We start from the raw sequence: 17,254 nt of genomic DNA, 5'->3' as shown, positions 1-17,254 counted from the left end.
GCGAGCCCTGCAGGTCTGCCTGTGTGGATTGTGCCCCCGGGGCCTGCAGTTTAGTTCCCACTGGTGTGTCCGGCCTTGCCCTCTGACTATGGGGATGTCAGCCCTGGCTTCTCTCTCCTCTTCTTCCTAATGTGGACAGGTGCCCCGTGTGCTCATGGACTGGGGACCCCCACGTAAGCAGAGACACCAAGCGGGAAGCCTCTGACCTGTCACTGTCCTTTGCACCCCCTTCTTCCCTTTGAAAGTTTCTCTCAGCCTCGGGGGTGGTCCTGCTCCCACCCATATGGACTGATGGAGGGCACCTGGAGACCCCTTCCACGTTGGGAGAAATCCCTCTTCTATCTACCTCCCATCTCAACGGCAGCTTTTCCTACCAAAGCCTCACAGCAAACTGGGGCATGGTGAATGTGGATGAAAAACAGACCCAAACAAACAAGTCAGAAACACAGTCTGAACGTGGAGCTGAGAAAGGAGAGGCCATCCATAGTTCAAACGTCCCCTGGGATGTGGCCCCACACGGGGGTATTATAATGCCCCAGCAATAGCCCAAGTGGTGACAAATGTCTCTGCTTTCGTGTTTATTATTTGAGAAGCGGATTGAGCCAGAGGTCTGGGTCACTGGTGCCCATTTTCAAAGGGCTCCCTCCCCCGTAATTAGGAAGAACATGGAGGATGTCCATTAAGAGCAGGTGTGAGCCTGCAGGATGTGGGCTGAGCATTGGCCCGTGGAGTATTAATCACTCCCTGTCCCTTATTGAAGCGTCCGAGTGGGAATAGGGCTGGCTGGTTTACCCAACCGGCCAGCCCAGGGTGGACAGGTCATGATGGACACCAAGTCGGGGGGTGGTAGAGTGCATTAAAATAAATACCTCCTGGAAATCAAAGGGGCTGGGGAGTTTATTGCCACTGCTTGCCCCTACCAGTACTTCACATTTGAGTGACAGGCACTCTGAGAGCTGGGTGTTCGAAGACAGAGTGCCGCTACTTCAGAGGAACCGAACAGCGGGCCTTGGTCACCCACCATCTACAAACAACTTTCTTTTATCCTTTGACCCGGCAGGTCCTGCATGGAGAGATCAGTGCTGGCTTCTGAGTGAGGGAGCTGGCCTCGCCGTGTCCGTGTATGTGTATGTGTGTGTGTGTGCGCGTGCCTGTGCAGGGATGTGCCTGTGAGTGCATGTGGCTGTGGATATGTTTTTGCGGGGTGTGTGTACGGCAGGAGGTCCTGTTTCCCACGGCGGGACAACGATAGAATCATCTATTTTGGGTGACCTGAGGGGCTGTAAGTTTGAGGGAACTTGACGAAATGCAGCAAAGAAATTGAGAATGGTCTTTGGGGGGAACTTCCCAATTAAAAGATAGGGAAAACCTTTAGCCCTGATCCTTATAAGTCAACTAGAATCAGAAACATCTCTTCAAATAAGTAGGCATGAATACTTGTGTCGGGGGCTGAAAGAAACTGTCATAACCGGTTCTTTGTCTTCTTCAGTGTTGGTGACTCTTCCTGTCAACAGTGTATAAAGATGAGAGGAAGAGGATGTTTCTGAGAAATATTTTTTAAAAGGATGCTTAATTTCCCATTTCTTTAAACTATTCTGATAGCTGGGTACTAATCACTGCAGTTGACAGATGGCTTGGCAGTGAAGTCATCTGCAAGCAGAAGGCCAGAGAACTTAGGAAGGATAAAGACCTAATTTATAAGATTTTAGAGTGATTGGAGTCTTTGAGACTCTCCTGAGAACTGAGTCTGTTTTTAAACCTGAATCCAGTGGTCCGTGCCTTCCATGTTTCCAGCAGGAGGGCCAGGGAAGCTGGAAATCTCTCTTGAAATAACAAGTAGCGATGAATTCCTAGCAGCAATGGTGACTGTCCATTGTCAGGGGTGTTGCTGTTTCGGAGCACTGCCTTCCTCGTTCCTGTGCACCTCAGGATCGCCGGAGAGGCATGGCGTTAGGTGGTTTTAATCTCAGAAGCTCAAGGTTCCTCATCGAAGGGATTCATAAAAAGATGCTTTTTAAGATACTAAGTCATTGAATATCCCAAGAAGAGCATACAGCGATTTGAGGGAAAACATTATAATCTAAACTTTCTTTATGGGACACCCCAGTCACAGGCTGCCTGGGGAGGCGATGATTGTCAGAGGATGAGAACATTCTCCAGTAAACTGACTGCTTATAAATTCAGACTCCTTTAAAGTACCACTTTCTCTGTGTGTCTCTCTCTTCTTAGCATAGCTTTCATTCCTGCCCTTCAGATTAATTTTCATGATATAAATTGATTGCCAAGTGAAACCACAAATCATGCTCAGGCCATAGAATTTCATGAAGTTGATGGAAGTGACCACTGCCTTGATGGAAACTCAGTGACAGAATCTGACTAGTTGACAAATGGACAGGAGAACTCCAAGGAGGCTAATTCCAAGGGAGTGAGGTACATGTTGGAGAGTTAGGAGAAGTCCCTTGGGAGAATTGAGGAGGCCATATAATATTGGGGAGGGGAGGTCCCTCTTAATCTTTATGTGAGCGTAAATGTAGATTGAAGAACAGCTCGTAAAACTGCTCTATGGTTTTGTCCCCATCAGCACTGGATTAACCTTCATTGATTTCAACAATTAGCTCACAGTTTGCCGTGAGGGCTTATTTTTATTTTATCTTTGTTGGTTTATCAGCTTACTTTCACAACTTTCGATTTCAAGATAAATTCTCAGAGTCCTTAATAGAGTTCCTACTATTTACTGTGTGAGTTTTGGTCCCCATGGTGAATGGATTCCTTTTAGGTGGCCTTTCCCCAGTGGCCTTTCCCGGCTGCCACTGGGGAAGCTTACTCATCTTGGTGAATAAGGGCCCTATTTGCCAAGCTGATGGGTCATCTTTGCCTTTGCACCCATGCCTAGCATGTTGTCAGGTTCTTAGCAAGCATTTATGGAATGAGCAACTGAACAAACAGAAGGGAGTTGCCCTGAACCTCAGCCCAGTTGAAAGGATGAGCAAAATCAACCCCCAAGGCTTCTTGGAGAATGAAGGAAGGGGCAGGCAGCTGGTAGACTTCATCTCTGGTTGTATTTTGGAGCATTGTCAGCAACAGGAGTCCAGTGGGTGTGTGGTTTGGATGGCAGGGAGCGAAGCAGCATAAAAGAAACCTTATCTTTATTTTCTTCATAAAAGAAACTTTTTCATCTAAAATGAAACTTCCATGTTCCCCTACCTTTGCTGGGCTCAGTTTTGTGGCACTACCGTCTTCAACCTTAAGGATCATCTGTCTGTCTAATGCCACCTCAGGTATACCGATGGAAGCCCTGGAGAGGTACATACGGTGACTTTGAACCTGAGGATGCTCACTCTGATGTCTCTTAACCTGGGGTCCTCTCTTACACAATGGTGGGACCAAACCTTGAGTGGGGCATTTGCCTAAGCCCGCACTTCAGTCGAAACAATCTGTGGGCAGCGCTATCTTCAAAAATCCTATAACTTGGTTGCAAGAGTGCACTCAGTGTCTGTAGCTCTGAGCAGAAATACTCATGCACAAGATGTTTGAGGACCACTGAGTAAAAGAAGTAAGGAAAAGAGGCATTCTGTCTGTCCCAGCTGTTTGAAGATCAACAACAAACGCTCCCTCTAAGGAGGGGAATGAGGAACTTTCCAGTGTCCTTGCTTTGCTGCACAGTGTGCGCCATTTGGATTTAGCATTAAGCCTCTCAAACCGCTCCAGCATCTTGAGGGACTGGCTTGTTGTGGTGGGATTAAGATACTGGAGTTGTGTCTTCTGGGCGGTGTGGGGAGCAGCGTCTTAAAGAGTTCAGAGTGTCGGAATGTGCGGTGGGACGCTGGTGTTTCTCATCTGGTGCTGGCTTAGCGCTTGGGGGCGGTTCTCTGGTTGGCAGCTGCTCCGCACCAGTGTGAACCAGCTGGTGTAGGTCAGCCAGAGACCGTCTCTTCTGCTGTAAGGGGCAGTTCACCACCAACCGTTGTCATGACAGTGGTTTCTTTATTGTTTACTTCACAAGTTGGGGTCTCATCTAAGAAGAGGATTTGTGCAGATGTGTGTGTGTGCAGGCGCACGTGTGTGTGTGCGTGTGCATGTGTGTGCACATGTGTGTGCACAGCTCGCACTGGAAGGTTATTTTTCCATTAGAAAAGCAATAGAAAAACCCACACATCCATATAAAGTAGATGACACCACCTGAGCAAAAGCAGCTACTGATTCTCTTTTGTTGTGGTTACTCAGTTCCCAGTGTGTTTCTCCTGATGAGGTCACTGCTCTGAAATGAATACTTTTCTTTTCAAAATGGGGGGCGCAGTGGAGATGAACACAACATTATTGAATTCTCTTTGCATTTCAAGTGGGACTTTCTGGTCTCCGGGAGCTTAAAACCCATGAGCATGCAACCCTATTAGCGGTTTCCTAATATCACCGTTATTGACCCTGGGCTGCAAAAAAGAATCTCATTAGGTTTGCCCTGTTTTCATGTTTATATGCATATCCCTTTCTCTCTAGTCGATGACATACCAGTTTTTATTTTTTTATTTTTGAAACCCTTTGTGTTAAAAGGACCTGCTCCATTAATTGAGACCTGTTCTATTTACTCTGATGCTGGGATACATTAAAACATTCCATGGTATAAAGAGCGCGCTTATGTATTTCCTTAGAAATGCATTTTGCAGAGCTGAATGGGGAACATGGATGTGGCTGAGGTTAATTATTCGGGTTTCGTCAGGCACATTGGCAGCCGTACACTTGTGCTGGTGCACAGACTAAACCTGGAACACTGAGGGGAGCCGAGCACGGCCCTCTGCCCGGATGACAGGTCTGAAGTCCTACCGATTGAGGGGGATGTTTTGAACCATAAGAACTATACCATGTTTATGGTTTTGCAATTTCCTGCAGCCGGCATGGCTTGAAACACTGAACATGATGAAGTTCAGGGCTGTGTTTCAGTGAGATTCTAGAAACTCTCCCAGCAAGCTAGTGATAAGGGACTCTTTATGTCCTTTGCAACTGGAGAAACAGAGATCCAGAGAGGCGTCAGCAGCTTGCCTGGGGCCCTGGCGTGATAAAGCTGGTGGTCAGCAGTGTTCTCTGCATTCACATAATTCACGTGTCACCTCTAGAAATGTTGCGTCTGCATGTCACTTGTGTGAATGTTTGCTCATCTTATCCTTTAAACTCATTCACCAAAAACGCAAATACATTTATTTTAAAGAGAAACTATTTCTGCGCACGGATAATGGAAAGCCAACATCACCTGGCATTAAGAGAGTGCCACAGGGTAAAAACACTCTAATGTTCCATGGTAAATAGATTCCCGCTGCAGTCTGCTGTGGACAGAAGGCCAGGAGCCCTCGGAAGGCCCCCCTCTGCTGGCAAGAGAGTGTGAAGTCTTGAGGGGCATTAGAGGTCCATTAGCACCCAGTTGAGACTTTCTTCTTTCCCTTGATGAGAGGGATTCCAAGGGCACGGCTCTCTCACTGTGTGATGCAGTTTTATTTAACTTGAAGCTGGGAATCTCCTCTCCCTGGGACTTTGGTGGCTGCCACACCCTTTCCTTGACCAAAGGAAGGACCTCCCTCAGCTTGTGTTGTCCTAACCTAATGTTTCCTTAACTTTTATAAGGCCTTGCTTGACCTGTATAGATTTAAACTCTGCATTCACCAGAGTCAGCTGCCGAGGCCATGGGATGACCTGCACGGACCCTCCTGTCCTTCTCTGCCTCCTTAGGGGTGGGCAGGGCCTGCCAGTGGTCTCCCAGGCAACTTCAGACTCTGTATATCTGATTCCCACACAGCGCCCCAGAGGCTTCTACTGAGGAAGGGGGTGGTGAGAAAGGCTTGGGAGCCCAGGTGCCATCAGAGGATGCAGGAGAGGCCAGGTACTCTTTGGGCCTTTGCAGACATTCGGGTGGGGCGTTGATCTTGCTTCTGAGGAAGACAGAGACCTGCTGAAGGGTTTGGGTACAAGGAGGAGGGCAGCGGGGAGACTGTCACTGGAGGCGTTGAAAAGATCACTCTGGGCGCAGAGTGGAGCAGGGATTGTGGCAGATGGCGTGGTCCCCAGGAGACTGATTGGAAGGCCCTGGAGACAGGCTGGGCACATTTGTGTTTAAAAAGATCTTGGGAAAATTGATGCTCCACCTAGAGGTATAAAATAGTGAATTATTAATTTTTAATTATGTGTGTAAGCATGAATGATACTTCCTTTAACGCTTCAGAGTACAGTAGATAAGGCTAATGCTCGCTTTGACCACCTCCCCCCCTCGCCATTCCCAGCACCCCCTCAGATAAAACGGCTGTTTGGAGTGCATCTGCCAGATGGTTATCTGTGCGTGTGCGTGCGTGTGTGCTTAACAGCCACGTGCATGTGTGCTTAACAGCCACATGTATGTCTCATTGTGCAACTCGCTGCTTGTTTTACTCAACCACATTTCATAGTTTTCCACACTGTTAATAAATACACAGAGACCTATCTCAACCTTGCAGATAGGGACAGAGCCTCTCTGTGTGGGAGGGCTCTGAGTTATGGAGCCGTGCTAATCAGGGGGAGTCTGGCATTGCCAGCCTTTCACTGTTGCATCCTGCTCCTGGGACCGGCTGTTCAAACTTCTTGGCCTGAGCGGGGGGTTTTCTATAGGGAGACCCAAGTAGAGGGATGGCTGGGTCTCTGGGTGCTGGGTTGCACATTTCTGATAGATCTCTCCAGATTGCTTCTCTGTTTACATTCCCAGTTGTAGCATTTCAAAGTACATCTTCTTTTCCTTGATCTTCTCCAACTTTTTAAAAAAGTTCCTCTGATGGCTAAAAGATACTGCCTCCGGTGCCCGTGGACAGCGTGGCCTTCCTGCCCCACCCGGCAGCTCACTTGGGACCACTCCCCAGATGGACCATGTGGAAGGCTGGCCTTACCCAGTAGGGAAAAAACTTGGAGGAATCACAAGACTGTTTTTGTTTTTGTTTTCTTTTCTTTTAAATCGCAGGGAAGTGAGTCTCTCTTGACCAGACTTTAGGTCCACCAGTACAGTTTGATGTTCTCTCCCAATATTAATAGATTTGTTCCTCAGTCAAGGCACGACATCTTAGTCTGCTTTGAGAGAGCTCTGTCACTGTGGAGGACACAGAGCCATGCAGGCCTTCTCTGTGCCTAGCCAATTCATTAGACCCGGTGAGCAGTTTGCAGGAGGGATGAATCGATCTGCCGGCTGCTGAGCCCTGAGTGTCGCCCAGCTCCCTCCCAGAGAGCTCAGGCCGCCCGGGAGCTCAGGAGAGCAAACAGTCATATGTGAGGGCTTTAGAGAGAGGCTGAGCAGCATCTTTGCTCTGCATTATAAACAGAAGGCAGAGAGATGGATTTCTCAGTCCTTTCGGATTTAGTGTGGGATTTGGGGCCACAGCCCAGACTCCCAGGATAAAATGAGAAGGCTCACAGAACTGCGTCTGCCAATATGATAGCAATGTTTCTCTCTGCAAGCTTTTATTATTCCCAAACAGACACCCTGGTTGTCTTATTCGGAAATGTTGCCACTGGAGGTGGAGCTCTCCACTCTGCATGTGGTGGCAGGAAGGGCTCTGGGTGTAGGGAAAAGGGACTCCATTGAAACTGGCCCGAGCAAAACCCTTCTCGTGTAAGACGATGGCTGCAGGCTTGGCCAGGTTCAGAGGTGTGGGTGATGCCATCAGGATGATGTTTCTCTCCGTCGCTTGGCCCCTCTGTCCTCTTAGTTGTCAGCTGTAGCTCCCCTGGGACTTCCCAGCCCGTTCACACTCTGCCCAGCTCCTTGCCCAAGTTCCCAGGCTGAATTTTGCTGGCCCGAATGGGGCCATGTGTCTCTCCTGAGTTAGTCACTAGGGATTTGAGTGGCCAGGTCTGGATCGCATACCTGACCTTGTTTGGAGGGACTGGCAGGGGCCTCCTTTGCCACGGCAGTTAAGGGTCAAGGAGAGCTGGTCTCCCCAAAGAGGAGGGGACAAGGCAGGTAAAGAGCACGGATGTCCAGATTACCTCTTACTCCTGGGCTCATGCAGTTCAGCACACACATGTGACGAGTTGAGTCCCCTTTTGCCCCTTGAGAGCGCCGAGGGGGAAGATGACGTGGGCCCTCTTCTCAAGGAGCTTAGGGACTGTTTGGTGGACGGGGACGCCTTTGTGGCACAGACTAGAGTCATACAGCCTGAGGTTCACATGCAATTACTGGGGCCTGCTCTGTGCCAGGCAGTGTGTGGGAGCAGGAAGAGAGGCATAGAAGAACATGACGCGGCCCTTGTCCTTAGGGAGAGCCCGGTCTGGCAGAGGGAGCCGGCACAGACTGGTAAACAAGTCATTACAGATGCAGTGCGGTAAGCGCGCTGATATGATTAAGCTGCCAAATGAGGGACTCTGACAAGGCCGGCTGGAGTGAGAAGGGAGAGTAGGCTAGCATAAACAGGAACATAATGAGGGGGGGCCGCCATGCTTCTGACCCCGCCCCCCGAAGGCCCCTCCACCTGGGCCCCCACCGCGAGTGGAGTGATGGCAGCACGCGGCCGGCCCGAAGGCAGCCCTTCTCTGTCATCCGTCTTTTCCTCCTTGGATCATAAAGAAATTTTGCCATATACACTAAACTGCTGGAAATGGAGGCGCACAGCACTTAACTACTATTTACTTAGTTATCTAAAATGCTAAGTGTTTCCCTTGGCAGTCACTAATAGATTCCTGTAGGAATGGAGCGATACATTCTGAATTCTGATTTCTGTGCCAACGGAAGGTGAGAACGTGCACTCATGGCTGGTTCAGTTGAGGAGGTGGGAGGGCAGGATGATACAGTCATTTAAGGAGAAGTTGAAATACGGGCATTTGAAAGATAGACGTATGTTTATCTTGAGAGTTTGAGAGAGAGAAAGACATACCTTCAATCCCAAATCTGAAATGAAAACTGTCCTGCTTTTGAAGGACCTTCTGGAAACCATTCTCAACCTTGAGTTGGAAGAGCCCCTTCTTAGCAGATCCCACAAAAGAAGATCTGAGTTTTGTTCTAGAATTTTCTGTGTGAAATGCTGAAGCCAGTAGGCAGATAGAGTCAGAGGATGAGACAGAATGAGAAGTGACAAGTGACGATCTCTGGCATTATGTTCAGCAGACCTCCAGCTGGCATGCAGAATTACCAAGGATTCAGAACTCACCTCGTTGGGTCTTTCTCTTCCCACTTCCACATCATACCTTCTCTTCAGGAGGGGGTAGGTTTGGAGACAGGTGATCCTCTAGGAGGATTACTCCTCTAGGAGTAATTCTAACTAAGGTGTTAGTGGTAAGTTGAGGCAGAATGGTGGCATCAGCACCTCTAGGTGAGCCTAGAGGAGGAGTGATCCTGTGATACATACAGTAACATTAAAATACATCAGTCATAATGAGAAGGTAATTCTCTTCTTAATTCCCCTCTAAGTCTCTTGATTATATCACAGAGAATGTCTTGTTTTGATGCTACTACTTAATGCCTGCTAACCAACTCTTTATTAATCTCCCTGTTAAACAGAGAGGTTAGGTTGCAAATCCAGCTAGAATTTGAGAGCACAGTTCTGTTTTTATTACATTTATATTTACAGGTATCCTTGTATGCTGGACATCTCATCTTACCCAGCTGATTTGTACAAAAGACCTTAGAAAGCCAATAATCCCAGTACCCTCCTCTTAGCCTTTTTTAGGACAAGACTGGTGTAGGGAAGAAATTTTGGTTTTGGAGTCAGAAGAATTTGTTCAAATCCTGACTTTTCCTCTTACTGCATTCTTGGGCAAGGGCCATCCCTTCTCTTTGCTTCAGTTCCTCATCTGTCAAAATGGGGGTGTTAGATAGATCTCAGAAGTGTTCACCTGCACTGATTCGTTTCACCTGACCCCTGAAAACCCCATGAAACTGGTCTGGGAATCTGCCCAGGGAGCTGTTGAAAGGCTCAAGCTATGTGTGTTGGTGAGTAGAAGGGTGTTTTGTCAACCATAGAGGACTCTGTCGGCGTTGTGGCTTTCATGGCTGACAATGGGAGGCTGTGTGCTGAATTTCCACCCCAGGTCTGGAGAAGACATCTACAAGTCCCATGAGTCCATGGCTGGTGAATTTCATTGTTATTGGGGAGCTGTTTGGGGGCACTTTATGACACATGGTTGCACAGGTGCCCTCCCTGTCTCAGGTGAGACCCTTTGAAGGTAGAAAAGCAAGAAGGATCCGAATAACCCTCTGTGACCCAGCCCCACCCCATCTCCCTGGCAACCCCCAGCTCTGCTTAGGGGCACCGCCTTCCTCTGAAGACGCGCATCCACACTGGCCCTCACCCCAACATTGGATGCTGGCAGGGAGCACAGGAAATCTGCTCCAGCAACAAGCATTGCCCTCTGCCTGAGCATTTGGAGAGTTTCCTCCAAGGGTTTTTCCTCATCTCATTTTCACTATGACCCCGTGGGGTCGGGAGGGGGGTATTGTGGCCATCCTCCATCCCAATTAGGAGGCCTGCCTGAATTCAAACATTGAGGACAAGAAATGCAAGTTGAGCTCCAAGGTTTTTCCTTTGCTAAAACTCTAAAAATTTTGGCTTGTTTATTTCCTTAACTTCAGAGACACGAAAAAGTAATTGTTGTACCCTCCACGTAGACATTAGTGATCATTTCCAGTCATTGTCAGCTCTCCCTTTTCTGCTACAAGGCACCTGGCGTGCCGGGAATGGACAAAAACCATTTTTCTAAGTACTTGCATTTGAAATTATTAAGTGTTCATTAAGCACCCCCGGGTGCAAAGCACTCTCGGAGATGTTTGTTTCTCAATTTTCTATAATTTCCTTATTTTTTTCCCCCTAGCTAAAGGCAGATTGAAAAATGAACTCAGAGCATTTGAGTCTCTGAATCATAGTTAATGTGCGACGCCCCCTCCCTTAACTGCGCTGTTTTCCTTCTGCCTCCTCTTGTCTCTTTTGATTTCTTATGAATCCTATAAAGTTCTCATTCTTTTTAACCCCCTACTCAGGGACTGGAACTTTTGCTTTACTCCTGACTACCTGGCAGGAAGAAATGGGTGCAAAAGCCCCGACCAGCCCTTGCCCCAGAGTGTGGGTGAGAGCAGTGGAAAAATCAGGAAGGCAGCACAGACAGCCTTGGATGGGCAATCTGGGCTGCAGGGGCTCGCGGCAGTCTGAGAGCCCTGGTGCAGGATGAGCTCAGCTCATCTCCTGCCTCTGCTTCCCCCCAGCCCCCCAGGCCCCCCCTGATTGGCATTAGGGGGCGGTGGGCACCACGTCTTTGCGTGGACCCTTCTAGAAGGAACAAGAAAGCCCAAAGCCCCCCTCCTGTCCGCCCTCTCGGGCTCTGTCATTTGGGTTCTTTCATGAGCAGAGAGAAAGGCTGTGTTTTTTCTTTTTCTCCCTCTCTTTTTTTTTTTTTTCCTTTGGCAACAACCTCGTATAACCTCCAAAGTTACCCATGAATTTACCAAAACTTTTTATGAAACTGTTTTAACCTCTGGTGGGGGTTAAAAAACAAGCTCTGCAAATTTATTACCCGGAAGAAGCGAAGCACGACTCTTTATTTGATGTGAAACTGTCTTCCAAACTTCAAGGGAGCCCCCTAGCGCCGGTCTGTGAGGACAGGCAGACACAGCACACGTTTGCAGCCTGCTTCTGCCCGGGTGCCCGATCTCGGCCAGGCCTGGGTCTGGACGTGCATTGGACCTGGCTTTACCCGGGGTGGGGGCAGGGGGGGGTGCTGGGCACATGGGGGGCTGCTCTGTATACCAGGGGGCCCCTCACCACAGATTTGTTTCATGCTCCTAGGAATTTACGTGGCTGAACTAATGTGTAAGGCTGCAGCCAGAGAAAGGGAGAGGAGGGTTTTAGAGACAGGGAGTCCTGGTGCTTCTGGAAACCGGCTGGACCCCTGCTGGAGAAGGACTTCCGCCATTGTCAGAGCAGGAAGACCCTGGCTCTTCTGTGTGATTCTGTTGCTTGTACTTAAATGCTGCCTGCGTGTGCAAGAACAAACATGATTGCCAGACGAGAGGAGGCAGAAGCCCCAGCTGAGAACAGGAGAGTCGGAGAGGGGCAGAAAGGGGGAGCCAGAGAAGATGGGTGAGAGTCGGGAGGGACTGCACGGGGCGCTCAAGCACCTCTTCGGGGTTTGGGGACTGTCCTGAGGCATGTGATGTGGAATCCAGGATTCCGCCACGAACTCAAGCTCCCTGTCTTTGTGTATTGAGCAGGACCTCTGAAGCTCTCTGTGCCAAGTAGGAGACGTTTCAATCCTCCCCAACTAGGAAACACCCCAGCTCTCTTTCAGAGTTGGCCACGTTTTTTTAAAAAGCACATGCAAAAATGTTAATAGCAAACCTTTTAAAACAAGAGATGCAGGAGAGGAGAGGCTGCAGCAGCCTGCCCGGCGGGGGCCACGGTGCCTCCCCTTGGTGCCAGAGTAATTGGGAGGCAACGTGGGGCCGGGGGTGGAGACAACCTGGCTTGCATCTGGTGGTCCCCGCCCTCCCTTGTCTGGTCTCTGGGGAGAGTCTTTGCTTCTCCCCATCTTGGTTTACCATCCATAACGTGAGGCTTATAATAGCAGTAACTGCTTGCTGTTGAGTTACCATTTATATCATATATATATAATTTAAAATTTAATAATTATAATTTATAATTTAATCAGATATGATTTAAAATGGAGCTGCATGGTGAGCTTGCCAGCTCATTGTTACTAATCTGTCTTCATAGAGAAGCCAGAGACACAGAATTTTCCATTAAAGAAACTCTCCCAATTTTTACACGATGGTGATGAATTTACACTCAAACACACACGTACACACTGATCTGGACCCACATGCACTCAGGTAGTTTGCAGCCTTTACCTTAGAGGCTGCCTCAGGAGGAGCAGGGAGCGGGGAGGAAGGGAGGGTGCTGGCTGCCATCTCGCACCCGGAGCATCTGGGGCACTCGAGCCAAGCGCCGAACCCAGTGTGCTCACGCTACTATGGGGCAAATGATTTTTGGGAAAGTGGGCCCACTCCGCTCCCCTGGGAGGATACAGACAGCACCCACTGTGAGTTCAAGACCATGAGGAATTCTTCGGTAGCCTCTGTGGAAATGTGATGGTGTGACCTCATCCTTGTCCCTGGAGACTTCTCGCTCTCCTTACAACAGGTGCGCGCTTTTTGCCAGCCCACACACCTTGTTGCTTGGCTTCCGTCAGTGGCATCTGTTCCCAGGCTGGCTTCTCCCAAGTTCAAGGGGGTGACACTCCCCTGCACCATGAGAAGAGAACATAGGGGCTGCCCCTTCTGGCTTTCCTATGTCCCTTCCCGATTCCATGCCCTTCCGCCCCGAGGATGGCGCTTGTTGCCCACGCACGCTTGCTGCCCTGTCGTCGTGACAAGTCTGACGGCTCTCATACCTGGCCCGGTCCTGGCTGAGGCATCTCTCTCAACTTGGGCATCCACACGCTTGGGGCTGTTTACTGAGCAGCTACTGCGCATTTGACATTGTTTCTTGAAGGGCATATCAAGCATACTTCACTGTGTTCCAGCTGTCTCGTAAAGTGTTGAGACTTTCAAGCTTTTCCAAGTTGAACAGAGAAAATAACAGAAATTGCATGCTAACGGCGATTCCAAAAAGCATTCTCATGAACACTACTGAGAACCAAGGACAAGCATTCCCATTCATCTTCATTCAACTGGATTAAATGTAATATGTTATTGATTCTTAAAAATCCACACATTAGTGGTTCAAAAGAAATCGGTTTTGTATGTTTTAATATGAAAACAATTATTTTCCTTTTAAAACTGCTTCCTGTGTCTGCAGGGCTCCCTGTGCTTTCTACTCTGTAGACCGCCGCGCACTGCTCAGGGGAGAGGGCACATGTATTTTCACTTAATAATCTTGATCCACTCTGCCTTTTGAAGTCTGTGTTGTCTTTAATTTCAACTAATTTGGATTCATTTAAGTAACATTTCATTCTCAATCAATGCATAAGTTTTTTTTTTTAAATTAAGAAATGGGGAGCGTTTTTAGTGAGTTCTAAGTAACTCTGCATTAATGCTAAGAAGACCTGCTTAGCCTGATTTGCTCCAGAGCCTCCTGGAGGAAGAAGAGGCTCTTCCTGATGTGTTTGCCTGTCCCTGCCTCTGCTTGGATGTGCGTCCACTGGCGTCACCCTGCTTGCTTTGGTCCTGACGTCTTGAGGTTCTCGATGCTTCTGAGGACACAGGACATATTTCTTCTTTGCTTCCAGTTTTGCCACTCAATAAATTTGAGGAGTCACGAAGCAGTCATCTGTGTAGTTAGATAAGGAAGAAAATGATGATTTCTCTATTATTTTGCTTAGAAGAATGGGAAACTAGATTAATCAATGTCTGTTGGAAATGTCTCCTTATAAAAAAGACTGGCTTCTTTCATCAAAGTCATGATTGCAGCTCTTAGGCAAACACATTAGATGGTTTTCCAGGGGCTGGTAGCAGACAATCAAGGTCTGAATTTTAGATCTGTCATTAGGTAACGGGAAGGAACTCTGTAATCCCACCTTTAATGTGGTTAAGAGGGTGTTCAGGGTCAGTGGGTATCATGGCATCTGCCCCTCTCATCCTCTGGGGCACAAGGAAGGGGGGAGGAAGTCTGTACAAGTCAGAGGACGTTTGAGGATGGGTCGAGATTCTTGGTAATAACTGAAATCCCAACTCAGAAAGGTTTTAAGCACCAGGAAGATGTGGCTCGCTCACGTAACGCAGAGCCCTCAGCAGTCCTGACTGGGACTCCAGCAATGTCACCTGGGCTCTGATTCTCCCATCTTCCTATTGGAGTTGGCTTTCCTCTGGGTTGCTTTTATCCCATTTCATTCCATTTGCGACTCCCAGGGGCCTTAGCTTTTATCTTCCCCACTTAGCGCCTGTGGTAGAAAAAGAGCACTCGGGCTGAAACCCCAGCATTGACTCTGATTCAGGGAGGTTGGGGTCGTGCACCTGGCCCGGAAGCTTCTGTTTGGGCAGATGGGCAGAACATGCCCGTAGCTGGAGATGGAGAGGTGATCATGAGCCAGCTGACTTCTTTTGGAAAAGGATGTTCCCAAAGGATGGTGAAGATGGACGAACCCGCTGCTGAACTCAGAACGAACTCAGATGTTTATCGTAGCTTCTCTCGCTTCCTTGGTGTGGGAGGTCAGAGCCGAGAGGTTAGCTTTGTTCTCCATGCAGGGTGCTGCAAGTTACTGTGGGCGGCGGTGGCGGCAGGTGCTGTTGGTGGCCTGCCCAGGTTCCCCTTCAGGCCAGGCACCCGCCCATCGCCACATGCTGCTTCCTGCTCTTCTCTGGGCCCTTCTGCAAAGGATTGCCCTTGGCCGATGGGACCATCTTACCGTCCGCAAGCACAGGGCGTTGCCTGAGTGGGGGTCGGGCTGCGCAGCCCTTGCCCCCCCAACTGGGACACACTGCAGACCTCCCTGTGGGCTCAGGCAGAGGCTAGACTTCTCAGAAGTCACACTGCTGTCTGACTTCTTGTTTCTCCAGCTCCTGTCGGGTTTCTCCCAGGAGCACCCTCTCCAGAAATCACTTTCACAAGAACCCAAGATAGCAGTCACCCGCACACCGTGTGTTGCGGCTCCCCACCATTCACTTCCTAATGTCGGGCCTCCCTGTTTTCTCAACACAAAGATTGAAAGGTGTTTGGGAGCTAACCTGAAATATAATAAGTAAAGATGTAGATGAAGCAGGCAATTTCTCCTTCCCATACTCAATATGGACATAAACCATCCGTGACATAAACTATTAACTTAGCTGTCTTGTGTCTCCTGTTCCCATCGCATGAGCCATTCTAGCCAGGATTGTGGCACGCATCTTTGTGTGGCCTCTTGTCACCACAAGGGCCACCTGCCAGAGTCAGACAGGAGTTTCCAGAGCGCAACACCTGCACTTTCATCTGGGCCACTTGAGACTCAGTGCTTCTGGAATTGGAGCTCGATGCTGTCACAGCGCTGGGGCTGCTTTAGTTTCTACTGGTCCATGTGCATATGCGGCTTCCATGGGTCAACAGGGCCTGTTTTGCTTTTTAAGGCAATCTTCAAGAGACTTATCTGCAACAATATCCAGTGCTTATAACCAAGTCCTAAGTGCCCAAGAATAACTAGATTTATGTTAACGTTCCGCCCTCCCCGTGGCCTTTTTCAGCACCAGTTTTATTAGTGCTCCTGTCAGTGACCCGGCCCACTAGGGGCCGGCATGGTGTGAGGCCAGTGCACCTTCCTAAACTGTATTTTGTAACTCAACATGAAGTAACTGGGGAGTTCCTCATACAGTAGGAGATTTTGTAAGGATGTGATCATAAAGTGGCTCCATCTTTTCTGAAGGACGAGCTGGGGCAACCTCTGCTAGTCAGGCCTGAGCAATCCTCCATGTACCATGCCTTCTACACGCTCAGCAGTGGCTGAGGTGGGACCAGCGGGTCTTGCCTGACTTGGACGTGACCTTCTGAAAGCACAGTATTTCAGTATAAACAGGTACAGAAGAAGACCCAGCATCTGAGTGATCAGTCAGTCAGAGAGGGACATTCGCGGAAACTCTAGCTTCCCACGCGCCATTGAGAAGAACCACTCACTTTTTAGGATTCTTTAGTGTGAACATCTCTATTCCCAGACTCTGGTTCTGCCCAGTGCTTGGTCCCATTGTGATTTGCTCGTAGAATCTTACGTTATCTGATAATCACCACAGGAATAATCGTAGCTTGTATCATTGGGGCACTTATCATTGGACTAGTCATTATTCTGAGCCATTTTATCATCTCCTGGAAGCTTCTGGACAGAAGCAGAGGTGCTGTAATTATCCTCATCTGGCAGATGAGGAAATTGACCCAGAGGTAGTAACTGACTTGGTGGTGGTGGTAACGACGACGAACAGCAGGAATGTAGGCGGTCCAACCCCTTGTTCCAGGTCATGAACTACTGTGCTGCTCTTTCCAGACCTCACTAGCTGTCACTGGAAGCCCTGACATGTAGTGTGTTGACCTCTGTGATTTATAAAGACCTATTCTGAAAGAATTCTAGTTATCAAAAAATATGGCTGTCAATCATAAATACACACATGCATCTTATTTTTTTCACTTGATTACACATCTTTTAAAAAAAAACTTTTAATTTTACTTAATTAACATACAGTGCAATATTGGTTTCTGGAGTGGAATTCAGCGATTTGGCACTCACAACACCCGGTGCTCATCCCGACAGGTGCCCATCACCATCTAGCTCACCCCCCAGCCACCTCCCTCCAGCAGCCCTCGGTTTGTTCTCT

General features: G+C 48.7%; 1 protein-coding gene and 1 long non-coding RNA gene across 11 annotated transcripts in view; one reads left to right on the top strand and one right to left on the bottom strand.

The window, feature by feature from the left end:
- Positions 1–17,254, top strand: part of ZNF831 (zinc finger protein 831) — a 93,510-nt gene that overhangs the window by 47,544 nt on the left and 28,712 nt on the right. Inside the window, exon 7 of one of the 10 annotated variants that reach the window (XM_032350190.1) lies at positions 12,702–15,678. The exons of the other annotated variants lie outside the window; for them this stretch is intronic. Coding sequence (XP_032206081.1) covers positions 12,702–12,796 — 95 coding nt within the window. The 3' untranslated portion in view covers positions 12,797–15,678. Of the gene's footprint in view, positions 1–12,701; positions 15,679–17,254 lie in introns of those variants that run through there. 10 annotated transcript variants of the gene reach the window in all.
- Positions 5,174–10,083, bottom strand: LOC116594729. Its single transcript, XR_004287388.1, has 3 exons — positions 9,742–10,083; positions 8,874–9,331; positions 5,174–6,128 (listed from the first exon to the last, which is right to left on the bottom strand). It is a non-coding gene; the product is annotated as an uncharacterized LOC116594729 (long non-coding RNA).

The sequence above is a fragment of the Mustela erminea genome, chromosome 7, assembly GCF_009829155.1.
Source record: "Mustela erminea isolate mMusErm1 chromosome 7, mMusErm1.Pri, whole genome shotgun sequence".
Taxonomy (NCBI): domain Eukaryota; kingdom Metazoa; phylum Chordata; class Mammalia; order Carnivora; family Mustelidae; genus Mustela; species Mustela erminea.
The sequence above is the reverse complement of the archived record's forward strand: the minus strand, read 5'-3'. Positions and strand labels throughout refer to the sequence as shown.